General features: G+C 36.2%; 2 protein-coding genes across 2 annotated transcripts in view; both read right to left on the minus strand.

Annotated features, from left to right (window-relative positions):
- Positions 1 to 13,450, minus strand: part of LOC306883409 (coagulation factor VIII-like) — a 42,088-nt gene extending 28,638 nt beyond the window's left edge. Inside the window, exons 1-15 of the mRNA XM_079438642.1 lie at positions 13,233 to 13,450; positions 11,609 to 11,706; positions 11,394 to 11,516; positions 10,621 to 10,833; positions 10,321 to 10,494; positions 9,765 to 9,989; positions 8,563 to 8,809; positions 8,302 to 8,482; positions 6,201 to 6,288; positions 5,665 to 5,882; positions 3,402 to 3,552; positions 3,038 to 3,247; positions 1,369 to 2,455; positions 767 to 932; positions 18 to 260 (exon numbers count right to left, since the gene is read on the minus strand). Of these exons, the coding sequence (XP_079294768.1) occupies positions 18 to 260; positions 767 to 932; positions 1,369 to 2,455; positions 3,038 to 3,247; positions 3,402 to 3,552; positions 5,665 to 5,882; positions 6,201 to 6,288; positions 8,302 to 8,482; positions 8,563 to 8,809; positions 9,765 to 9,989; positions 10,321 to 10,494; positions 10,621 to 10,833; positions 11,394 to 11,516; positions 11,609 to 11,706; positions 13,233 to 13,381 (3,573 nt within the window). The 5' untranslated portion in view covers positions 13,382 to 13,450. The remainder of the gene's footprint in view (positions 1 to 17; positions 261 to 766; positions 933 to 1,368; positions 2,456 to 3,037; positions 3,248 to 3,401; positions 3,553 to 5,664; positions 5,883 to 6,200; positions 6,289 to 8,301; positions 8,483 to 8,562; positions 8,810 to 9,764; positions 9,990 to 10,320; positions 10,495 to 10,620; positions 10,834 to 11,393; positions 11,517 to 11,608; positions 11,707 to 13,232) is intronic.
- A 2,250-nt stretch (positions 13,451 to 15,700) lies between these two features.
- LOC306883718 (uncharacterized protein) lies at positions 15,701 to 21,288 on the minus strand. Its single transcript, XM_079439134.1, has 9 exons — positions 21,144 to 21,288; positions 20,526 to 20,581; positions 20,416 to 20,432; positions 20,172 to 20,249; positions 19,221 to 19,282; positions 18,981 to 19,122; positions 17,314 to 18,267; positions 17,116 to 17,210; positions 15,701 to 16,127 (listed from the first exon to the last, which is right to left on the minus strand). The coding sequence occupies exons 1-9, from the start codon at positions 21,258 to 21,260 to the stop codon at positions 16,044 to 16,046; spliced, it is 1,605 nt and encodes a 534-aa protein (XP_079295260.1). The 5' UTR covers positions 21,261 to 21,288; the 3' UTR covers positions 15,701 to 16,043.
- Positions 21,289 to 26,223: the final 4,935 nt, after the last annotated feature.

Consider the following 26,223-nt stretch of genomic DNA (forward strand, 5'->3'; position numbering starts at 1 on the left):
TGTTCACATTGAATTACCATGTTGACGTCGGAGTAGTATGCTCCAGCCTTGCAGTCAAACTCTGACGCTGAGGGACCTTGTCGTCTGGAGATTCTCCAGTTGTAAACCCTTTCCCCCCCTGGAGGAACTGGATCACCTGGTACTTCTTCAGCCTTAGCGCCCTCTGGGCCTGTTCCAGGGCTGAAACTCCCCTGCGTCTTATCGTACACCCCATGCAAGTGGAAAGAGTACGGTCTGGATGCCAGGTTCTTGAAAACCACCTTGTGGGAAAAGAAATGCAAGAAATTAGCGTGTTCAATGATAAAGGTGTGGTCACATTTATACATTCAGCAGATGCTTTTATACAAAGCGACTTACAATAGAGCAGCATAAGCAATTCGTTACAGAGCCAATAATATTTGTAGTATGCAATGCCACATTTATTAGAATGTTAGATAGAGGAAGTAAGCTAGTTTGGAGGTTACATTAGTGAAATTTCCTCAAAATTTGAAGAACAGTTTTCTATTTTCAACGATGTAGCAACTTATGAAGCACAACTCACACAGAAGTCTATTTTAAACAGCTTTCTTTTGGTCAGTGCAACAAATTAGCTTAAACAGCTTGAACCCGTTACGATCTGTGCGGAAAAATCTTTCAATTTAACTTGAATTTCTATTGAAACGACTGGATTTCTCAAATGAAAATTCATCCAAATAACAGTAAATGTGACTGCACCTTAAGAATGCAATATTCAATTAAATTAAGAGGCTTTAATGAAGAGACTTACAGTAAGAACATCATTGATTTCTGCCTTCAACACAGGACCCATAATGCCGAGGTGCTCGTCCAGTTCTCCTCGTTTGATTGGATGCTTGAAATCTCTGTCCTGATAGGCTCTGAAAACCACTTTTTTATAGGCTGGGAAATATTTTCTCATTCCTCTCTGCATGTCCCTGTGAGTACAATTGAGTACAATTGACTAAGCCCTTACAATAATATTAATATCCCGATCTAAAACAGCATTGCACTGCGACATCATTTTTATGACATAAGGATTTAGGATCGTTTTTCTGCTCTTGAGACTAAAACTAACTATTTACAAACATCTAAATCAAAAATGAGATTTTATACAATTTGTAACATTTATATATATAATTTCATATTATATTTGTGTTATTAGAAATATTTGAGAATCGTCTGCTAAAATGAACAAAAATGTGGTTATGACATTTCTGTGAAAAATAAGATTTTTAAGGCATTTTTGCTCTTCATCTTATAAATGAAAGGTATTGTTATTATTATTTAACATTTGAAACATTAGAAATTCTTTAGAATTGTCCACTAAAATTACCCAAAATATGTTTGTGGCTCGTCAGAATGTTTTGTTACCTTGGTTTGATGAGTTGAGCTGGTTTATTGATCCCATAATCCCACATGATTTCCTCTGCTGCGATATAGTAACTTCTGAACTTTGATTCTGTGGACCTAATGCCGACATTATCTTCAACATGATGCTCCAAACCGAGAACACTTCCTTCATCGCCATAATCGTCATAGTCACTTGCCAGGGATTTCCTGCCATAGGTCTGGTTTTCTGATGAACTTGACTCTGGCTCCAAACCCGATTCCAGATCTGATTGGAACTTCTTTGGATCTTTGTAGTCATAGCTATGACTATTCAAACTTTCCTCCATCTTGTCCTGCTTTAGACCAGAACTTCCAGAGTCTTTCAGAACTTCATTTTTGCTCTGAACTTTCGCATCCACTTTGTTTATTTTGTCTTTGCTGTCACTCCACAGCTCCCTTCGATTCCTCGCTTTCTCCTCCATAGAGTCGTTTAGAAGTTGGTTATCCGAGAGGTTTTTATCTTTGAAAAGGAATTTTCGAAATAGGTCATTTGTTGGATGTGTTTTATTGCCTTCATCTTCATTCAACTGTATGTTTGCAGTGTTCATATTTTGATGTTCTCCTGTTAATGCCTTGTTTTCTGCTGTAGTTGATGTGACTGTAGAATCAATCACATTTGGCCTTCTTCTGTAAGGCTCAGATTCATGGTGGGACCTTTTTTGACGTTCCAAAGAATTTCCGCTCATCTCCCCATCCAGTTGATCCAAAATATCCTGTGGAATACCGCCCTGTGATAACGCATCCAGATGTTTTTCCCGCTTTACGGGAATATATCTTATCTCACACACACGAGTTCTGTTTTGTCTCTCAGTGTCTGAGCTCATGTTTTCTCGCCCAATCGCGGAGTCTGTCACAGTTCTGTTTCGGCACACGCGAACGGCGATAGTGTGGCTCTTTCCCATTGTGCCTCGTGGAATAGGGAAATTCTGTTCAATGAATTCATTTAATTCATCATCGTAGTCTTCATTGTCCACCACAGGTAGGACTCTTTCACAGTTAACAACCTTGTAGCGAACACTCATGCCTCGCTGTTTCAGAGACGGGTCAAATGCGCTGACCTCCCATTCTCCTACAAAGTTCAAACATCAAACTTATGAACATGGTATCAAAACAGGTTCCTGGTTTAATTCTGAAAGATTCTAATATTCGTCTTCATAATCTTTCATTGATAACTTGATCCGCCCTAAACAGCATTATTTTTCAATATATACAATATGTATTGTTTCAGTGCAGCTTTACATTAATAAACAGGAAAAATAACTTAATATAGCAGAATTCATCTATTTACGAAAAATGTAATTTCTACTGTAAAGCAGCTCCACAGAAGAGTATAGTGTCAATTAGTTTTTATATTTTTCTTTTTAAATTTAATTTTACTTTAGGTTTTTATTCATTTTTATTTGAGTTTTAGTTTTAGTAATTTTAGTAATTCAACTCAAACTAAATGAGAACTGTAGCAAATAACATAAAATTTATAGCAGACAATTGAAATAATTTTTTATTATATTTTATTTTATTTCAGGCCATGCTTATTTTATGTTTTTAATTGTTTTCATTTTAGTTTTATTTAATGATAATCATGACCCTTCATCAAACCTTCTTATTTTTCAAACCATCCGCTCCAGCCAATATCTTGACCTCTGACTCTTACCTAGCATCTCCACTTCAGTGGTGACTGTGTCTCCAGTCATTGGGAAGAGCGTGAGGACAGTGCCATATGTTTTATCCCTCTCAAACGTGTTTCCTGTGAAGTAGACTGACAGGAAGTTGTTTTGAATGCCAATGCTTGCCACATGCCAGAGTATGACATCGCCAACACACATCCTCAATTGTAGGTGGTTGAACATGAATCCGTTAACAGCTGAAACACAGACAGAGAGTCTTAATAAACAAAAGTGATTGCAATTTAACTAATTGAAAATGAAGATGAATCCCATTTTTACATAATACAAATACCCAAAACAACCCCAGATAATTCAATAATTTACATCAAGAGACTAAAAATCAACACCTACTGTGCATGACATTTGAATTGTAGAAATCTGGATCGTTGCGGTCAATCTTAGTTGGATCTTCACTGTTTTTTTTAATGTTCTCCTCAAAGTACCAGCTTCTGTTTTCATCAAACACAGTGAACAAGAGCTTCTTCTCTTTATCTGAAGTTACCTGTGAAAACATATTATAATAATTTCCATCCATTCATCCATCCATCCATCCATCCATCGGATAAACCAACATAGGCTCAAAGGAAAACCGTGCCTCTACCTACATTTCTGCATAAATCTATACTTATATGCGTGCAATTCACTGCAGCTTCCAGCTGAAATGTATACTAGCGATAGTAAAACACCAATAAGTTTTATTCTTTTTCATGCAAATTATGATTAAGGGGCAGATTATTTAGTAATAAAGACTTATTTTCACACAGTTCATTGCACAGTACTACGTTATGACCTCAAACACTTTCACCATATTGATTCATTTGTAAACTAATACATTTTCATGTTTACATCACATAACCAGCTCTATATGTATGGCTTGTCTGCTATGGTAAACTTGCTCGGTAGTGCACCCGGTACAGCAATGCACTCAAGAGTTTTAAAAAGATTTAAAGAAGCAAACTAAAATGACATAGTTTTTTCAGCAAATGTGTTTTTATCTCACTTTTGCTTTTAACATTCGATTTTAGCACCATTTACTGGACATTACACTTTGTAAGTGCCGTGAAAGGTGCAATTTTTGCAGAAATATCAAATATGCTGGGTAATTCACTATATTTTTAATTTGAGTTTGCGTCTAGAAAGGGTACCTGTTTTATGGAAGACATCATGTGTAGTACCAGTCCCTAAGAAAACTAATCCTACTGAGTTCTCACAGTATAGACCAATAGCTTTAACGGCTCAGTTGATGAAGGTTTTTGAGGGGTTGGTTTTAAACTATATTAAGCAGTTACTGTGTGCTGTTGAGGATAAACTGCAGTTTGCTTACAAAACTGGGGTTGGGGTTGATGATGCAATTATCTATCTTTTAAATAAATCTCTAAATCACTTGGACACTTTAGGTAACACAGTTAGAATCACATTTTTTTACTTTTCTAGTGCATTCAACACTCTCCAGCATGCACTACTCAAGAATAAATTAGAAAATGCTGGATTACATCAGAGTATGGTCAGTTGGTTAATGGACTACCTCTCAAATAGACCACAGTATGTAAGGATGCATAACTGTGTGTCCCAAGTAGTTACAAGTAGCACTGGTGTTCCCCAAGGAACGGTTTTAGCTCCGTTTTTATTTACTTTTAATACTTCAGATTTTCAGTACAACTCTAAAAACATCTCCAGAAATTTTCAGATGATTCTGCAGTTGTTGGCTGTATAAAGGAGCATGATGAGAGTGAATACAGGGAGCTTTTAAAGAGTTTTGTAGACTAGTGTGAAACGAATGGTTTTAGGCTTAATGCTAGTAAGACCAAGGAAATTGTGGTTGATTTTAGTAGATATCCTCACAAAGTGGTGCCAGTGAATATTCAAGAGTCTGAAATTGAGATTGTCACGTCATATAAGTACTTGGGTGTATATTTGAATAACAAGCTTGATTGGTCTGACAATACAGTACAGGTTTATAAGAAGGGTCAGAGTCGCATTCATTTATTAAGGCGACTGAGATCCTTTGGAGTGTGTCAGGCACTGTTGAAGACTTTTTATGATTCTGTGGTGTCATCTGTGATCTTGTATGCTGTCACCTGCTGGGGAGGGGGATTGCTAGAGAAGGAGAAGAATAAACTCAATAAGCTGATAAAAAAGGCAGGTTCTGTTGTCGGTTGCGAGTTGCCCACTATTGATGTGATTGCACAGGATAGAATGACTGATAAATTGGTCAGTATAATGAAACAAGATTGTCATCCTCTTCATGGAACAGTTCAAGCATGTGTGAGCACTTTTAGCTCAAGATTAATTCAGCCCAGATGCCATAAGGAACGATATAAAAAGTCATTTTTACCAACAGCCATTAGCTTATATAATCAATGTCATATTAGATGATTGATGTATTATTTTAAATTGTATTTGTGTAATATAGTGTAGAGTGTATTATGATGCTTGAAACTATGGGGCAGTATGAAATATTGTATTATGAAGTATCCCAATGAATATTATGAATATTTCCCTTTGGGATTAATAAAGTTAATCAAATCAAATCAAATCGAAATGTCGGTACAGGCACATTTTTCCAGTCAGTCTGGGTAGAGGTAAACAGATCTACATCAGATTCTCTTCTCACCACTCTGCCTCTTTTGTCCAGAGATTGGGATTTGCAGATGATAAGGGGTCCCACCAGCCCAGACGCCACGTCCCGAATGGGATCCACCATACTCTGGTATAAGCGCGTGAGGCATCGTGGGTCAACTTCTGTGGGTCCATCTTCAGCTGTGAGTTTCCAGAGGTATGTCAATATCTCACCTGGGGGAACGGCCAAAGAACGAAGGTCCACCTGTTTGTCTTCAACCCACAAAGAAAGAAAAATCTGTTAAATTAATTAAAAGTTAGTTATTGTTAGGTAATGCACTAACTAATGTTAACTAATGGGACCTTATTGTAAAGTGTTGCCTATTTTTTGTATAATGACACTAAACTGCATAACTGTCTGTTGTCTCAGGTAAATGGTTTCAGCAAATGCTTTTAAAGATTTTTTTTACATAGCTGTGCTGCTGCTGTGTGTGTGTGTGTGTGGGTGTGTGTGTGTGTGTGTGTGTGTGTATAAAAACTTTTCCCTTATGTACAATGTGAAAATGTACAATGAAATGCAATGACTCATACCCTTGTTTGTGTTCTTCAAAGGCTGCACACTGGTCAGGCCATTTGGATAAAGGTTGAATGGTCGACTGGCCATATTTTTAAAAACAATCTGATAAGATATATAAAAAAAGAGTGAATTTTGGAAAATTAAAAAAAAATAATAATATATATACAGTGCCCTCCATAAGTATTGGAACAGTAAAGACTAAATTGCTCTGTTGGCTGTGGAGTCAAGACATCTGCAAATATGATTAAAAGATGAATATGAGCCAAAACTACAGAATGTCACATTTTATTATTAGCCGTTTCAACACATATATGTTTTACCAAATAAAAAGAACAGCACTTTTAGAGTTCATCCCACTCATTGATGTGAGCATAAGTATTGGGACAGTTGAACATAAGGCAGATATAAAAGATGAAAAGCTATTATTTAGTTGCAGATCCCTTGCACACAATCACAGCAGTGAGTCTGTGATCCATAGACATCACCAGACTCTTGGTCTCATTCTTTGAAATACTTTTCCCAGCCTTTAATGCAGCCAATTCCAATTGTTGCTTGTTTTGGGGAGTTTCTGCCGTTACTCTCCTCTTCAGCTGGTGAAATTCATGTTTAATCGGATATACATCTGGAGATTGACTTGGGCAATCTAAGACTTTCCATTTCTTTGCCCTTATAAATTCCTTGACTGAACTGGCAGGGTGTTTTGGGTCATTGTCCTGATGCAATATGAAGCACTTCCCAATGAATCTGGTGGCATTTTCTTGAATATTGGTAGGCAAGATGGTTTTGTACCCTTCCAAATTCTCTGCTACCTTCATCATACATTAAGTGATCAGTAAAGTTGAGAGGGCCGTTCCAGAGACAGCCATGCATGCCCATGCCATGACACCACCTCCACCATGCTTTACAGATGAGGCTGTATTCTTGGGATCATTTGCAGTTCCCTTTTTTTCTCCACATTTTTGCTTTCCCATCACTCAGATTCATAAAGGTTCATCTTTGTCTCATCGGTCCATAAACACAGTCCCAAAACTCTTCTGGCTCACCTTTGTGCTTTTTTGCAAACTCTAATCTTGCCTTTCTATTTTTGGTGCTGGTCAGAGGTTTGCATCTTGCTGTGTAGCATCTGTAATTCTGTGTCAAAGTCTCCTGAGGACAGTAGATTGTCAGAGCATCCCCCCAGCTTTCTGGAAGTTGTTGGTGATTTTACAGACACGTCTTTTAGGGTTCATTTTCACAGCTTTTATGATTTGTCTGTCATCAACTACTGTTGTTTTCTCAGCCGATCAGGTCGTTGTTGGTTGCTGGTGTCGCTGGTGGTTTCCAAACTCTTGATTTCTCCATGCCCTTTGTTTTTGCTAGAGCTCTAACTGGCTTCCTCTTTTCTTTTAGCATCCAAATTGCTTGCTTTTCTCTCAAAGTCAGCTCCCTTATCTTATTCCTGGTTTGTGTGTCATCAATGCAAGATTCAGAATACAGAAGTAATGGATATAACTGATACAACACATTCCCTGCTTTTAATATGTGAAGAATTAATGCAACAGGACACAGTTGATCACTTAGAAAGACCTGTGAAGCAACTGTTACAATACTTATGCTCACATCAATGAGTGGGATGAACTCTAAAAGTGCTGTTCTTTTTATTTGGTAAAACATCTATGTGTTGAATCACCCAAAAATAAAATGTGACATTCTGTAGTTTTGTCTCATATTCATCTTTTAATCATATTTGTAAATGCCTTGACTCCACAGCCAACAGAGCAATTTTGTCTTTACTGTTTCAATACTTTTAGAGTGCACTATATATATATATATATATATATATAACATAAAATTTGTCTCAGTTTAACATTGTAAAGTCTCCATGAAATGAAAAATGCTATCTATTTTCTAAATGTTTTGATCAATGATTGATCAGCTCATCCATGCAAGTGTCACACTACATTTTTTTGTACAAGTCATATGGACTAATTTTATGATACAATTACCTCTAAAAGCTTCAGTACCAATTGACTTAAAGGGAAAAGATCGACCAGTCTGTCTCTGTTTCATGAAAGAAATACAAGGATGAATAAATGGATTTTGGGTAAACTATCCCTGTAAATACACATTCCCTACCTGAAATTTGTCTCCCACTTCCCCTCTGAGCTCGGGGCCCATCAGCATTTTTCCGGTGGTTTTCTTCTTAGTGAAGGTCTTGTCTGTGTACTCCACGAAAGCCACTTTTTTATAAACACCACCCAAACGCTGAGGACCTTTTCTGAACCACTCAGGTCTTGCTGCTGACGACGATGAAGTCCTAAAACATGAAAACATTATTATCAGCATTATTTTCAGTCGGTTTCACATCATTCATCTCAGGACATACTCGAGTCGTACCGGTCGCCGCTTTGAGACGAATAGTCCCAGTCCATCTCTTCTGCAGCGATGTAATGAACCCACACTTTAGGTCTTCCCTTGGCACTCGATCGAAGCACTGATACAGGGCCTCCTTGCTTGAACACAATGGAGAACATGTTGTCTTCATCCTCCTCATCATCATCACGTATGACGTTTCGTTTGTCTGGGATCGGGGCTGCCACAGGGTCAGGACAGTTATCAACAGTGAAGAATGCATTCATACCAGCTGGAGAAGAGAGTTAAATGAAACATCAGTGATTCACAGTCTTATTCAATTACATTTCTAAACCAAACATCACTTTATACTCCTTGCAAATTCATTTAGACCATCAAAGTATAAAGCACATATTTCTCAGGTCATCTTGATCTAAATCTTTACCCTTATTAAACAAACAACAACCTCTTGTCCAACAAATGCCCGTATGATTGCCAATCAAGCTGTTGCTTCACTTTTACTTAAAACATCCGATTTAAAAAGATCTATAACTTAACTAGTCACAAATATGATCACTTATCCATCTGAAAAGACATTATGCAGCTTTTTGTGCATTATCGCCACAATTTTTGAACTTTTGAAGCCTCTTCCAGCAGAAAATTTTGTTTAAGAGCTTCATGTTGCACATCCTACACTGCTGTTAGGGTCAGTAAGATTTATTAATGTTGTTGAAAGAAGCCACTTATGCTCACCAAGGCTACAATTATTTTACAAAAAATACAAAAAAACGGTAATATTTTGAAATAATAATTACTATTTAAAATGACTGTTTTCTATTTAATATATTTTAAATGTAATTTATCCTGTGATGCAAATCTTTATTGTCTGCATCATTACTCCATTACTCTTCCGGAAATCATTTTAATATGCTGATTTGCTGCTCAAGAAACATTTCTTATTATTATCAATGTTGAAAACATTGTGTGGAAACTGTGATATATGTGTTTTCAGGATTCTTTGATAAAAAGAACAATATTGATTTGAAATAGAAAGCTTTTTAACATTATAAATAACTTAACCACCAATTCTGATCAATTTGATGCATCCTTACTGATTAAAAGTATTAATTTCTTTAAAAAAAAACTTTACCTCAGCTGCAATGCCTTTATTTTATCTTACAAACTATGTACTGGTGATAGCGTTATTATGACAGTACATGAATATTTTTACATTTTATGAGTTTTACCTGTCTGATGAGAGTGGATCTTGCAAGAGATCAAAAACTTCCCGGTAGCAGATGGCTTCATCAGGGCTGTAGTGAAGGTCATGGGCGTCATCTCTACAGTCACCCGCTTATGGTCAAACACCTTTAGTGTGTGTCCTTCAAACTGGATGCTGTGGATCTCTGGGGTCGAGCCAAGACCAATAAGATGCCAGGACACCACTGGACTCTTCTGGCACACAGTTAGACCTGATGAAACAGCAATGACAGAATATGTTTGACAATTGCACCTGTAAAGAACATGTCCACCCCAATATCACAATTAAGAAATGAAGGGCCAGATTTACTATCAACTTGCGCCAACGCAAACCCTCATATGGTGTTAAAAAACTACTGTCAGGATTTACTAAAGATACGCAGTGGGATCAGCACTGGACAGAGGCATGGACAGAGTTATTTTTGTGACTCATCTACCTTATTGAATATGCTTTGGAGATTATTCAAATGAATCATGCAACGCGATTTACTAAGATTTGCAAAAATCTCATTCTTATCACATGATAACCATTTCTTATGGCACCTGGTAATGTTGAGTTGATGTATCCATTGATGGTATGGTACTGGGTTGGACTGGGTGTTTTCTTCAGTTTGTCTGCTCGGCCAACATCCCGGTACCAACTTTTACTCTCATCAAAGACAGCAAGATGCAAAATGAACTCCGGAACCTTCCGCTGTCTCTCCTCGGTCAGAGCTTCTATGAGAGGTCAAATGTTATAGGACAGGTCAAACATACACCAGCATTCTCATTCAGTTCAAAATGTCAGTGAGATTTTACGAGATATATTTGACAAATCCCAATAGAGAAGCAACAGAGTCACACCTGTTTTACAAATCAGGAGAGTCCCGACAAGTCCGCTGTTAAAGTCTCGGATGATGTCCACCTGTGATGAGTAAATGTAGGTGAGACAGTCTGGATCTGATGTAGTTGGCCCAGAGTTGGGGGAAATGTCCCACACGTACTTGTAGTAACCACCAGGAGGCACGGCATCATCTGCTCGCTCCTGAACAGAGCTGGAGTCCTCGTACCCCGTGCCTGCCGTTGAAAAGCAGAAGGATGTTGAGGTTTATCTTTACACATTATGGGGTTTCAAACCCATCAGGATATTGCTGTATATCTCACAGTATTGCTTTCGTTTTGCTGGTTAAGCCCACACTTACTATATGCTGGTTTATATGGGAAATCACATGTATTTTATGCACTCTGGAATTTATTAGTATATCCAGTGTTACAAAATACTTTACAGAATTCCAAAACAAGTCTATAATGATGTTGCGAGTTCAGTCTAGAAACAATTTGTCTTATGCTGTAAAAGTGGGCCAGTCTGGAATTAAATTAATTACATTACAAAAGGGTTTTTTTTTCACAGCAATGTGATAGGAAAACTATTTTTGTTCCCAAAAACGTTTCAATGAGCAATTCTTAAAAGAACAACTCTTAGAACATTTTAATAATCTAAAGAACCTTGTTACCTTATAAAGAAACTTTTGTGCAATGGAAAGATTGCATGAATATTAAAGGTTCTTTATGTAACCATCAATGCCAGTAAAGAACCTTTATTTTTATAGATTGAATGCAAATTCTTTTAGATTTACCTTCCGAATGTTTCCAGTACTGAATGCCGATGGGAGAAATACTGAAAGATTGTGATGCAAAGTTTTTGAAGTGCACCACAACCTTGTCGTTCACCACTGTTCTGATAGTCGGGCCTTGAATACCTGAAACAGATCATTTAATTTTCTATTTATTCAATTCTAAGCTTCTTAATATTTTTTTCCTAAGAAGCAGAGATTTCTACATTCATACTGACCAGCCCATGGAGGTTTTGACTTTGGTGTTGTAAAAGTGGAATCAGTGTATTCTGTATATACAGCCTTGATGTATTTCTGGACACCTGATGCAAATTTCCTATTAGGAATAATTATGCTGTTATTAGAAGTATTTGCAGTACAGTTCAATGCAACATAATACAATGCAACTTTATTAATCCACTAGAGTTAGGAATTCATTGCTAAATAGTGAAAGAAATAGTTCACACAAATATGAAAAGAAAATGTATTCATCCTCAGGCCATTCACGATATAGATGAGTTTATTTCTTCATCAGAACAGATTTGGAGAAATGTAGCATTACATAACTTGCTCACCAATGGATCCTCTGCAGTGAATGGGTGCCGTCAGAATGAGAGTCCAAACATCTGATTGAAACATCACAATAATCCTAAAATAATCCACATTTGTGGATTATTGTGATGTATTCGTGGATTATTGTGACTCTTTGCATCAATTTATACAATTTTGGAAGTGGTGATTGGAAGTTAAAAACATCTTGATGGATTCTAACAAACACACAGCTTTTCACTTCACACGACATTAATCGATCGACTGTAGTCGTGTGGATTACTTTTGGATTATTTTGATGTTTTTAATCAGCTGTTCGGACTTTCATTCTGACGGCACCCATTCACTGCAGATGATCCATAATTCTGGTAATGCTAAATCTGTCCAAATCTGATGTAGAAAAAAACTCAGCAAATAAATGTTCTGAAACTTTTCATTATTGATTGAACTGTTCCTTTCATGATTATGTATTTCAAATTTTTTGTACCAATTTATACACTGTAAAAAAAAAAAAGACAAAAGGTTGAGCCAACTTAAAAGTTTGTTTTTTTTTTTTTTTAGGAAATTTTTCTTTCTTTTTTTTGTATAAACTTAAAACAAGAAGTTGAGACTCAAAAATCTGCTGAAGCTGGTTGCCTTAAACTTTTAAGTTTGCCCAACTCTTTTTTTTTTTTTTTACAGTGTAACAGAACATTTGGTCTTATAACGGATTACAATGGTTGCAAGAAAAATGCATATTCAGCAAATGATCTGCTGCGGTTTGACACTAATGGGCACGAGCTGTTATCACGCTCTGTTCTAAAAACACCAAATCAAAGCATGTTTGTTCTGACCACATATTCACTATTCATGGACTGAAAATCACTACAAGAATATATTATATATAACTAACAGGCAGGCTTCTGATCACTAAAAAAATCAATCAAGCTATGAATGACATTGACTTAGTCTAAGTGCAGACTATGCTCACATTTGTTGTGCTCTGTTTAACTATACAACAACAAGTTTGGACAGCCCTGAAAGCTTTTGCCTTTGAGTGTTGCTGGACTGAGTCCATGCCAACTAATGGAAAGATCAAACACTTTCTCAAAGCTGCTTCCTTTCCATAATAACTAACTGATGACATTATGCGTGATGGTCAGATTCCAGTTTACTCTGATAAAACACTTACTGTTTGAACACAGTGCTGTTTTGAGAACACTGTAGCAAAATTTGTATAATAAAAGACATACAAGGAGTATAATAAATATCTATGGGTAGCAGTAATTGAAAAGCATGTATGTTTTATGTGTGCATAATAATTAAAGTGCCCACCTCTGGTTTGCAGTAGGATCTGCTGTGTCTGTAAACACATATTCCCACTTTGTTTCCACTGCTGCGATGAAGAAGTCCAAAGTCTTCGCCAGGACACAGGAAGACTTCAGACACACCGTGAGGGAGAGGAGGAACAGAACAACCTTCATCACTGGAGCACAAGTTAAAACACGCGACTGAATGAGATGCTGAGATGCTGTCAGGACATATTTAACTGCACAGGAAAAGTGTTTAGGGAGGAGCCACAAAGAGAACGAGACAGAGTGTTCATGATAATCATGAGTAATGATGAATGTTTGAGTCATACAAAGAATGAAGTAAGAAAAAATGGATAAAGGTGCACTCTTTTGCAAATTTCTGCAGTATTTTTAGTTCTTTTTTCCTGAAACGCAGATGTTTTGAGTAATAGTGATGCTTGTCATAAGCACTACTAACAGTCTTAATCATTTACACTTAACGTTTAATTAAATTAGCACTGGAAATAATGTACCTTTTAAAGCAGAGGTTTTTCAGCTTTCCTTAACCAGAAACAAAATGGGATAAATAGCAAAAAAAAAAAAAAAGATCAATATTGAAAAAGGTGGTTTAAACTCGCACTAATAAAACTGTATGCAGTGTTTTCTATCAATGATGTGCTCTTTTTTTTTACCAAAACAACTCCAACAAAGACTTTTTTTCTTTCCTAACCCAGAAACAAAATAGGATAAATAGCAAAAAAGGAGGTTCACCTGGAAAAACTATATGCAATGTTTTCTATCAATGCTGTGCTCTTTTTAACTCCAAAAAGTGAGGTTTAACTAAAAAAAATACACATTCAGGAATGATCACCTAAATGTAATAGTTTTATTTTACTTTTTTTTTAAATGTTTTCTTTGTTTTAAATGGCTTAAATTTTGCCATGAATCATGGTTGTCACATGCTAGTCAATTTCTAAGTGAAGTTTTGTAGGAAAAAATAAATAAATCTGACCAATATCTCAGGAAAGAAATGTTTGACTTTACAACTCTTCACAAATAGCTACTGTTTGTCTATTTCTTAAAGAACCCCTGCCTGCCGCTTTTTTTATTGATAAATTAATAATTACTTTGTACATATCCAAACAACACATTCTTGTTCATATTTTTTTTCCATGTGATATTTGGTTTCAGTCCATTATACGGCGATAAACAAGCACGACAGTATTGACAGCGCGGAGAGATATTATTTATTTTCAGGTGTGGACCGCGTCACTCAATGATATTGCGGAGTGATATCTTCATTAGAGAACAGCAGAAAGGCACTAATCTGTGTAGTCCCGGTTAGTTCTGTAAATCAGCCACACTGTGACATATTGCGCAGGAGAGTGGACTAAACATCGCATCTGCTTTTAGCAGTTTAATTTAATCCTTATAAGTCGTTGTGCATTTTAGGCTATTAATACATCGTGAGCCATAAGGAAATACTGCATTTAAATGTCTAAAGTCTAGTTTCAGTTTTCTCTTGTGTAATTAGGAAACAGTGTAAAAAAAGTCCTAGATCTGCCCAAAAAAGATTTGAACATGACACAGCAGACTGTAAGGAATCGCATCATTATAAGGCCACGCCGCCACCTAGTGGAGATCACGCGCACGCATTCACACAGAAATACCATGATACTTTAGAATAGATGATTCAGTGCCAATGTTGAAGTATACAGACATCACGGTAGCAAAACAGAATGTAGAATGAAACGACGAGGTGCGTTCTTTTTTAGAATCGCCCTGAAATCCCACCTGTTCCAGAATAAATTCACATTAAATATAAAGTCAGTCGTATTAATAATGTTATGGCATGACCCCCATATCTGTTAATTAAGCAAACAGACAGGTTTTTATGCGTATTAATAGATTACATTATTAGGTTACTTTGACCATCACCCACTAGATCTACTAACAATCTATAAAGATTAAGAAAACCTATCATGTGACTAAAACGAAAATAAACAATGATTCTTTTTTCTTTGGAAAAAAAGGTTTTAAAAATACAAAAGGCATACAATTCAACTTAATCACAGGAAATCCAGTTATCAAAAATAGAAAAACAAGACAACCAACTCGTCTTCTACCACGCTACAATCCAACCCGCTCCCTAAGGTCGCAAAACTCTGGACTTTTGTTAGTACCCAGGATAGCAAAGTCCACTAAAGGAGGTAGAGCTTTGTCACATTTGGCTCCCAAACTCTGGAATAGCCTTCCTGATAACGTTCGGGGTTCAGACACACTCTCTCTGTTTAAATCTAGATTAAAGACACATCTGTTTAGCCAAGCATACACATAATGCATTTTATAATCTTGTACTGCAGTTATATCTGATCAAATGTAACATCCCGTGGTAACTAGGAATTACAGAAGCTTCAGCTTGGATCCAACCCTTAAATGATCTGAGATGACCGAACACCTGAGAAAAGATGATGCCAACCCCTCAGAGGATGCCAATGCTCAGACAACATACAGAATTACCAAATTTAGTTTATTTACAAATAAGTCAAACATATTAAGGTTCTGCAATATATAAATATATTGTGGAAACTTAAATTCCTGTAGAACAGCTTTGCAACGATTTGTATCGTAAAAAGCGCTATACAAATAAACTTGAATTGAACCAAAAAAAAACAATACTAAATATTTCTCAAAAGGTACCTCCCCATAAAAATACAAGACATAAAAACACTGGATTACATACATATGAACAAACATGATCCATACAATAGGGACGGAGCATGCATTCAGGTTAAATAATTATTTCAGCCGAGATTGAGATTGAGAACTGAAGTCTGGAGGGCCGTTACATCCATTATGTGCTGTTGAGTCCATGAGTTTCATCACTACCGAGTTGTTTTTCTTGACTTCTTTTTCTGGAAAATAAAGACTTCTTTTTCTGGAAAATAAAAGAGCAGTATAAGTAATTTACTTACAGAACAGTTCACCTAAATCAGTTTTATTATTGTATAGGGTTTCTGCTGGTTTCATAAAGATAAAGACTTTTTAAAGTGCCCCTATTATGGATTTCATGCTCTAAGTGAATGAAAACAAACTGCAAAGTTTTATATCTGAAAGTGCACCGTGTATATAGTTATGGTCTCTCAAAAGAAAGAGTCGACTGAATCATTAAAACGAATCCCAAACCGTTCCATGTTGAGCCAACATGAAACATTAGCATATTGTCCGCCCACTTTGCGCAGACCTTTTCACGTTGGTCTGAATGAAAATTCATCCATTGCCACCAGGTGCCACTTTTTGAGCGGTAAAAATAGCGGTTTTCCCCAGTAACGCTGTACATAAAGCAGCACTGCTTTATCGAGGTCGGAGCCAGCTCCAAATGGGTTGGGTCTTGTTAATATGCCCTATACCAAACCCAACCCTAAACCTTCCGTCCCTCTTGGAGCCGTCCCAACCTACTTGCAGCATAAGTCCCTCCCACTTGGGAGGTCTCCGGGCTGCAGCAATATATCTTTATCTCTTTATCAGGCATTACAGGCATGATGAAACGAAAATGAGACCAATCGGACCAATCACCGCAGATCAGCATCACACAAAGGAGGGGTTTGGAAAAATGAATCGTTTGGGAGTCGTTGAGCAAACAAGGTAAAAATAAACGCATATTATAAGACAATGAAAGTGTTTTTTTGACCTTGCATGCATGTCAACCTGTTGTTGGGGACTCCCAAAACCAAAATATATAAAAACCCATAATAAGGCACTTTAAGACCATTTATGAAACACAATCAGCTGTTTTAGCAACATTTAAAAGTTTAAAAACACAACTTCCAACCAATCTCCATGATTTTTTAATGGAGAAAATTCTGCTTATTTTCTTTTAGAAACTGTGTGCCATTTCAATCATGCAATTCATTCACCAAGTTTACCTTTTTGTGCACTACCACCTCCTCATCAGTAGCAGATACAGGAGGATCATCAGGGACTATCTCCTCTGTTTCTTCATCTCTCTCCTTTTTCTTCTCTGTACATCATTTCAGTGTGAAAGGGAACAGAAGCAAACAAAAACTGAAAGAAGCAGTAAAATAAAGCCACAAGCCAAGATTTACATATATTTAATCACTCACTCTTTTTCTTCTCATTTTTTTCTACAGGAACGGATGCTTCTTCTTCATCATCTTCTGCTGGTGGTTGAAGAGCATCTGCATTTTCACCCTGCTTGCTTTTCTTCTTCTCTTTGTCTTTCTTGGCCTTCTTGGGCTCTGGCGTGGCCTCCTCTGGTGCTGGGACGTCACAAGCTTCTTCCCTTTTGTGTTTTCTTTTTTTGGAAGGAGTTTTTAGATCGTGACTAGAGGTTTCCTCATTTCCCAAACCATCAGCATCTACAGTCTTAGCTTGAGATTTACTACTTTTTGAGGGCGTTTCTGAAGGAACGTCCTTCTGGATTTCCACGTCATCAGCAGCCTTGACTTTTCTTTTTTTCGAAAAGCTGTTTGTAGAGTCAGACTGCGTGAGATCAGCATCCGATGCGGCTGTTTTGAGCTTCTTTCTTGTCGTTTCATCTTTTTTAAAGTGAGCTCTTTTAGGAGTCCTATTGGATACACTAACCTCTTTAGTCCTTGTCAACGGAGTGGCAGCTTTGCCAGTTTCTAAGAGTCCATTAGTTTCATGATGTGCTTCTGGTTTATCAGTCTCATCCTGAACAGATGAGTTAGTAGCTTTAGCTTTAGTTCTTTTAGGGGTCTTAACCACATCAAGACCTGAGATAATACTATTTTTCTTATTCCCAGTCTTTTTGGATGGTGTCTTAACTTCATGATGTTCAGAAATAGCTGCAGAATCTTTGTCTTTTGACTTTTTAGAAGGAGTCTCAGATGCATCAGTCGTTACAGGAATGTCATCAGGTTTGGCAGTCGATTTCTTTGCTGGTGTACTGGACTTTCCCTTCTTGGCTGGGTTTCCCTCTTTTTTAGCTCTTGCCGGCTTCTTTGTCGTCCTTCCCTTTGCTGAAGACTTCGCAGGTGAGGAGACAGGAGATTTATCCAAGTTCGAGAGAACATCCATCTTCACTTGATCAGCATCTGGTTACAACAGACAAACGTCAATAATCATATTTAATGTTTCTGTATTAATCTTATGTAAACATCGCACATTTCAAATAAATGCTGTTCTTTTGAACTTTCTATTCACCAAAGAATACTGAAAAAAAAAATGTATCATGGTTCCCACAAAAATTTGAAGCAGTTTTTTTTCAATTATGGTTATAATGATAAATTTTCAGCAGCCATTACTCATCTTTAGTGTCACATGATCCTTCAGAAATCATTCTAATATTCTGATACATACACAGAAAGAGAGAAAAAGATATTTTCATGAACATTAAGCAAATGTTCCTCTCATTACTCCAGTTCATCCAGACTCATTTCTCTTTTCAAGGCTTCTTTTGGAGGATAATTACCATTTTATTCAATGGTGATCCTACTAATAGTCTTTTTTTTATTATTATTAAATGACTGAGTGACTGAAATAATATTAATATGTCTTAAGACTCTTTGTTTTGCATTATGAGGATGAGAGTTTGGGGATAAATAAATGTTTTTAAATGTCATGCAAATAATGTCACAATGCAATTAACAACTTTTTCATTTTCTTTATGCTAAGTGCCTTTAAACATAAATAAATAATATCTTTCTCTTGATTTTGTGGTTAAGCATGGTGTTTGTGTGATTTACCCATCTGCAGGTAATACAACCTTTCAACATGTTCTATTGTGCATTTTTACAGTTTGTCTCACCTGATAACTGAGAAACCATTTTCCTCCACTTCTCCACATCTAAACTCGAGTCTGAATCGGAATCGTTCCCTGCAGTGGTCAATGGAGGCACCGACTTTTTTCTTTTCCTTGGTTTTGTCACAGTTTCTTTTTTCTTCTGTTTCTGTGGAGTGGAGTAAGTGATGAATATGTCAGGTGACTTTTGTATGGTGGCTCAGTTAAGTTTGGGTAAAAAATTTTGGTCAGTTTTAAATCAAATACCGTAGATTTTTTCGCCAATCCTGAAGTCGTCTTGTTGCTCACAGACTTTTTTGGACCAACTACTTTCCGTACACAAAACAAACAACCAAAAATATAAATAACTTAAAGAAACTTTAACTGAGGGCTAGTATCACAGTTTATCTCTATCACAACTAGGAATATGTGTACTACATTTGTCTAAAAGAAATGCTTAAATTCTTCCTATTTAAAAGAAAATTTCTACCAAAAATTAAAATTTGTTTAATGTATTCACCCTCAGGCGATCCAAAATGTAGATGAGTTTGTTTCTTCATCAGATTTGGAGAAATGTAGCATTACATCACTTGCTCACCAATGGATCCTCTGAAGTGAATGGGTGCCGTCAGAATGAGAGTCCAAACAACTGATAAAAACATCACAATAATCCATGTGACTCCAATCCAACCAATTAATGTCAACAATTCACAAATCCATCAATTCCTCCAGTGAAAAAATGTCCATCTCTTAACTGTTTTAGACTGTTCTGAGATCTGAGCAGATTTCTCTCCTAATTCAGGCGAGATTACTTTTTCACTGGAAAAAAAACGATAATATGGATAGAGGACATGCATTTTAGACAGAAGCAATGGTTTGAATTAAAAAAAAGTCTCAATAATGGATTTGTTTCTTACAAAGACGCAGCTTTACTTTTCAAATTAATTGACTTTCTGGAGTCATGTGGATTATTGTGATGTTTTTATCAGCTGTTTGGACTCTCATTCTGACGGCACCCATTCACTGTAGAGGATCCAATGGTGAGCAAGTGATGTAATGCTACATTTCTCCAAATCTGTTTCCATGAAGAAAAGTAAATTTTCAGCAAACTTTAAGTAAGATTGTCAGATCCGTGGCAGCTCCAGATAAATGTCAGACAAAAACACTGCTCAAACACACATATCACAGTAGAAACATTGCAATGAACTACTCGTTTACCAGCAGAGGGTGCTGTGATCTTAGACTTGGTTCCTGACTTGCTTTTTGCAGGACTCTTGAGCTCAGGAGTCCGAACACCTGTGGATTCAAAGAGTTTCAATTGGTCTCTTTTAATATTAGTGAAAACTCCATGAGTTTTAAATTGTCACTTTGATTTCCATTAAAATGATTCACGTACAGTTCTCAGATTTATAGAGTGAATCGTCTGATAAATAATATTTAGTAAAAACTCTGATATACATACCATCTTCATCATCTGAGCTGAACGCATCACATTGTTAAAAAGAAAAATGACAAATTAGTTTGAAACCATTTCAATAAAGCCTACAACATGAGACACATACACCGGCTTACCTTGCCCACTTCTTAAAGATCTCGCTCAAGGATGCTTTCACTTCTTCAGTTTCAACCTGTAATTGACAGCCATATTTAATCCAAGCATTACGTGCATTCAGACAATTGCATATCACAATACTGAGATTTGACTTTGACTTTAATAGAACAAATAAAGCACTGTGAACTGTTTCACTGACCTCAGCGTGTGTAAATCTTATTTGGTGCTTAGTTTATCCGTACACTAATATCAGTAACCACAGGACAAAGTTAATTTGCACTACATGCATGAGTTTAAAAAGCTTGTTTCTTCCACTCAAGTCATATTTAACGCATGCATGCAGTTAGTGCCAACTACAGAGGTAGAAATACAGTTTTAACTAATGCATTATGGTTTATGGGCATCTTATAGTAATGCAGTGATTTCAGTGTGCTCTGAAGTGATAAACACCAAATAAACTGATATTGGTAAATGCATCGGATTAGGTTCGACTGCTGTAATGCAAGCGTTTGAAATGCTTTATTTTAATTCTCTTGACATGATTCAAAATGCATGCAATAATGCAGTCTCTTGACCTACACTATACAGGCATGCACTCGCTCTCTCAAACACACATTAAAAAAACAACATATCTGCACCTGGGGCGCGTGCTTTCTCAGCTCTTTGGCTGCTTTCTTGTAGCCGTTGTCCTTTAAATGATGATATATTAAATTGATCAGCTCATCCTGCGAGGCGTCTGTAATATTTGAGGCCATGTTTGGGATGGGGATGAGTTTAAAAACGGGTGCGCGCGAAACTTAGGAAAAACATTGCTGCATGTTTCTATTTCCGCTACATTCGAGCAGCTGCGACACGTGCATTCCTTCACTCTAACCCCTGAACTCTCCACTGCTCACACTGCATCATGGGAAATGTAGTTCGTAAATGTGTGATCCGTTTTCGTAGCATGTGAGAGATGCTCTCTCTCTCTGTGTGTGTGTAAAATAAAATAAAAAATAAAGTGTGTAAATACTTCAGTTCTACCTCAGGATTATAGTAGTAAAATATTTAAAATGTAATTATTTTCTGAAAGATTATTGAAAATCAAGTCTTTCAGTGCAATTTTTCCCATTTGAAATTGTGTTTCTCTTCTTAGGGGTCCTGGTGCAATTTTACATAACACTATTGTGAACTTTAAGGAAATAGTTAGATCTAATAATATTTAATTATTAATATAGAAAATATATTATATATAAATATTATAATAATACACACACACACATACATTTATACACTCTTATTCAATATATATATTCAATGCAGTTGCTTTATATACATATAATTTTATTCACTAAGAACACATCAAATTAATGATATAAAAAGTGTTTATATTTAAGTTTATTCACTAGGAACGCATTAAATTAAATCTAACTATAAAATACTTTGAAATATTAGAGAGAAATTATACACTAACCACTAGCCCATGACTCTTTAACTGTTAAAGCACAGTTTGTAAAATTATGTCATTTAATTGCATGCAATTTGATATTATTTAATATATTAAGTGACCAAGAAGTACTAGCACATGTTTTGATAGGTCATCACAACCAATGCAGATATTGTGGTCTGTTTTGAACATGTTACCTGAGCGGTTCACTGGGGTCAGGAAACTTATCTAATTTCAAAAACACCAGAGTCAGCGTGTCACATCAGGGAAAAACATCTCTGTGTAAGTGTAAAACCACAAACGACCACTGCTCCAACTTCTGGCTCCGACCAATCAAATCCAGACATCCAAACTGGCCAGTGTGGTGAAATGAGTGTGAGCAGGTGTGTTTGGATTAGGGTTTGAGCTGTGGAGTGTGTGAGCGTGTGGATGCCTAGACGAAGGGGGTGTGTGTGTGAATATGTTTATTTTAGGGCAACGCAGCCACTCGTGTTTACACGTTTCTCTAAAGAGGATTCAGGGTGGGAAGAACAAACTCAGATAAACCCGAAACACAACAGCAGTTTCAAACTTTCATGACTATGATGCAACCTAACATTTGGCTCTGTTTACACGATTAATGAAGGAGAAACTCTTCACTAGCTCTTCGGGGTGATGGTAAGCAGTTCAGGTCAGCTGACAGGAGGAGCGGGGTAACTAGCGTTCACAGAGCTCCATTCATGAGTATCTGAGGAAAAAAAGTTTGTAAATGGTTTTGCCAGGAGATCAGGGTTTGGCTGGTTCCTCTGCAGGTATCGTCTTCTGGTAGAGGTAGATGCTGTAACTATGCAATTATCTGTGGACTGTTTCTCTCTTGACAGGCGTTCAACAGTCACGGCATATTCTGACCAAGAAAGTCTAGACTGCAATACTGCAGAAGAACTGAAGAACCGCAGAACTTTCTAAGCCAATCACCTGAGCCGTGAATGTCATATTGTGTGTGTGTGTATATATATATATATATATATTTATACTGTATACACACACACACACAAATACATAATTTGGTTTCATGTTGTTGTTGAATATATATACACACACACACACACACACACACACACACGCTACTTTCGTTCAAAAATTTGGGATTAGTTAGATTTTAAATGTTTTTTAATGTAGTCTCTTCTGCTCATTAAGGCTGTATTTATTTGATCAGAAAAAAACTGTAATATTGTGAAATATTATTGCATATTCTAATTTTGGTTTCCTATATTAATATACTTTAAAATGTCATTTATTTCTGTGATGCAGCGCTGATTTTTCATCAGCCATTACTCCTGTCTTCAGTGTCAAACGATCCTTCAGATATTATTCTAATATGCTGATTTATTATCAATGTTGAAACAGTCAATTTTTTGGGGGGGCCTGTGATACTTTTTTTCAGGATTCTTTGACAAATAAAAGGTTAAAAAGAACAGTGTTTATTATAAATATAAATTTTGTGTTACAATATACACTACTACTTAGGGTCAGTAAATTTTTAAAATAACTACTTTTTATCTTTTTTATTTATCAAAACATCCTGAAAAAAGTATGACAGGTCCCAAAATATTTTAAGCAGCACAACTCTGAATCCTTAGCCATCTTCAAGAAACGGCTAAAAACACATCTCTTCCATCTTTATTTGACCCTCTAACTCTAGCACTCTCTGTTTTAATTCTATTTTATCTAATTATTTTTATTTAAAACACACACACACACACACACACTTGACCCACTATCAATTGCATATTTATTCTCTAACTGCTTTTCTTGAAAAACTAACACTAGCTTTCTTTTTTCTATTCTATCTACTTGTTTCTTTAAAAAAAAAAAACCTCTAGCTTTCTTTTTTCTATACTTATTTTCTATACTGGTACCTTGCTATGTGTATTGCGTTAGGCTAACCGAGACTTGTCATAACACTTGCATGTTGTTGCTCTTTTGTTGTTTTTGATTGCTTCTATTGTCCTCATTTGTAAGTCGCTTTGGACAAAAGTGTCTGCAAATTGATTAAATGTAAATGTAATGTAAATGTAAATGTTTCCAACATTGATTATAAATCAGTATATTAGAGTGATTTCTGAAGGTTCATGTGACACTGAAGACTGGAGTAATGATGTTGAAAATTCAGTATTGCTTTACAGGAATAAATTTAAATTTTAAAGTATATTAAAATAGAAAATTGTGATTTTAAAGTGCAATAATATTTGACAAAATTACAGTTTTTATCTGTATTTCTGATCAAATAAGTATTAGGGCTATACATACATACACACACACACACACACATACAGTATTAGGGCTATATATACACACACACACACTGTATATATATATATATATATATATATGGGTTCTGCTCTTTATGGCTCAGGTGATTGAATGAAGAATGAATGGGAGTGGAAAGAGTATTATAGATTTCCTTGTGTTATGCACATTAATAGTTTCTCCTATATTGTTGCAGTCATAGTCATGATGTTTCACTGAGCCGTCTGCAAGCGTTAAGCTCTGCTTGTGTGAGTGTGTGCTGTATACACCGTTTTCTCAGGTTTCATCCAAAAACAAGATTCAGTTTCCCCAGGATATAAAACGAACACACATTCCAGAAATATAGCTGTTCTGAGGTCTGACCTCCGCTTACATCCCTCTCTTTGACAACTAGCCTCTGCTGAAAACTGCTTAACAGCCACCCCCTCTCGATCTATAACAACCTGGCTGTTTACCTTCTATGAAAACAGATATTTGATTGGTCATTTATGCACAAAAATCCCTTTTAGGACGGGGACAGTAGATCCACGCAATACTCTGTAATACTCTAAACCAGACTGAGAATATAGATTATAAAAGCAGAACCAAACGACTGGACTGTTTCAGAAACTGCTCATAGCAGGAAATAAAAAGCATTTTATCATTTTATCTTTTTTTTAAAAAAAGTCCTCTCTGAACAGACTATATGTAAATATGAGAACCTGAGATCCTTTGAAAGCTTGAAAATGAAAAGTGTGCCGTTTTACTGGAAATGGTAGATGATTAAATAGAGTTAGTGTTAGCATGAGGCGAAGGGTTTTTAATAACACTCTCGCGACGCCAAATTCAACATCTCCTCAGACTCTGCTGCCTTTCCTTTCATCTTCTCACTTTCTCTCAGGCCATAAAAGAAAAAAGAAAAAAGATCAGATTTGAAGTTACAAAAGAGTTTAACATGTTCAGAGGTGACAATAACAGTAGCTGAAGAACATTTACTCTGCGAGATTATAAATGTACAATCCCAGGTTGGGATGTATTATATCATTCATCCCTCCACTACTTCTGACATAAATAAAGGTTAATAATTGGTCTCTATAGGTGCTGATATATAATTTCCGTAGTATGTGTAAAGACGCACAGTTTTACTGTGTTAAGAAGATGAATTCACAATTTGCATTGTGTCTCAACACACGCACATTCTGGCCATGTTCGAATATGTAATGCTTTTAAAAGCATATTTAACTCCTGATTTACCCATATATTAACACTTTCTTTAGTTTATTGTAATAAACATGACATTGAATGTGTTTAAGGTATATAGGTAATTTATTAAAAAAGAAAAAAAAACACTCAATAAGCCATAACATGCCTGTAGAGAATAACAAAAATAGGAATTGGATTTTTTTGTGTGTGTATGATAATTTACTTTGATTTGTTATGTCTACATTCATCTCAGAACAATCACTGAGTCAACGAGACCAGGTGACTGTGACCAAAGCAATTTGTACAAGCTGCCCATAAAGGCCAGATTTTTTAAATAGCTCACTTTTTTTTAAATATCAGACATAATATTTAGTAGATTTATGAGCAGTTCTATTAATAGAGAGACCTAAAAGCGTTTGTGTACATTTGTTCTGCAAAGTCAACATTAAAGATAGTAACAGCTTGGCAGCAACTCAGAATGTGGAGGTTTGAGCTAAAACGGACATCAGAGAAATATAAGGTGGATTTGCTGTTGTTGCTTTTGGGGAAAGTAATGTGTACTCACTCATGTAAGATATTTTCATGGCCAAATATTTGAAGTAGGAGAGAAAATTTGAATCACTCTTATAAAGTATATTTCTTCGGCATTGCACTGCAGTTGTTTTTGTTTGTTTGTTTTTGTTAAACTTTAAACTTTTAATCAGTTGAATTCAATTTCAGTTTATAAATTCAAATATAAAACTCTGTAGTGAATGGGTGCCATCAGCATGAGAGTCCAAACAGCTGATAAAAGCATCACAATAATCCACACGACTTCATTC

This window comes from Barbus barbus (assembly GCF_936440315.1).
Source record: "Barbus barbus genome assembly, chromosome: 17".
NCBI classification, from domain to species: domain Eukaryota; kingdom Metazoa; phylum Chordata; class Actinopteri; order Cypriniformes; family Cyprinidae; genus Barbus; species Barbus barbus.

Coding starts and splice junctions, on each gene's coding strand:
- LOC306883718 (XM_079439134.1), bottom strand. CDS start 21,260: ATGGCCTCAAATATTACAGACGCCTCGCAGGATGAGCTGATCAATTTA. Junction 19,123..19,220: donor GATTGGCGAAAAAATCTACG/GTATTTGATTTA, acceptor TCCACTCCACAG/AAACAGAAGAAAAAAGAAAC. Junction 17,211..17,313: donor AAAAAATGAGAAGAAAAAGA/GTGAGTGATTAA, acceptor AATGATGTACAG/AGAAGAAAAAGGAGAGAGAT.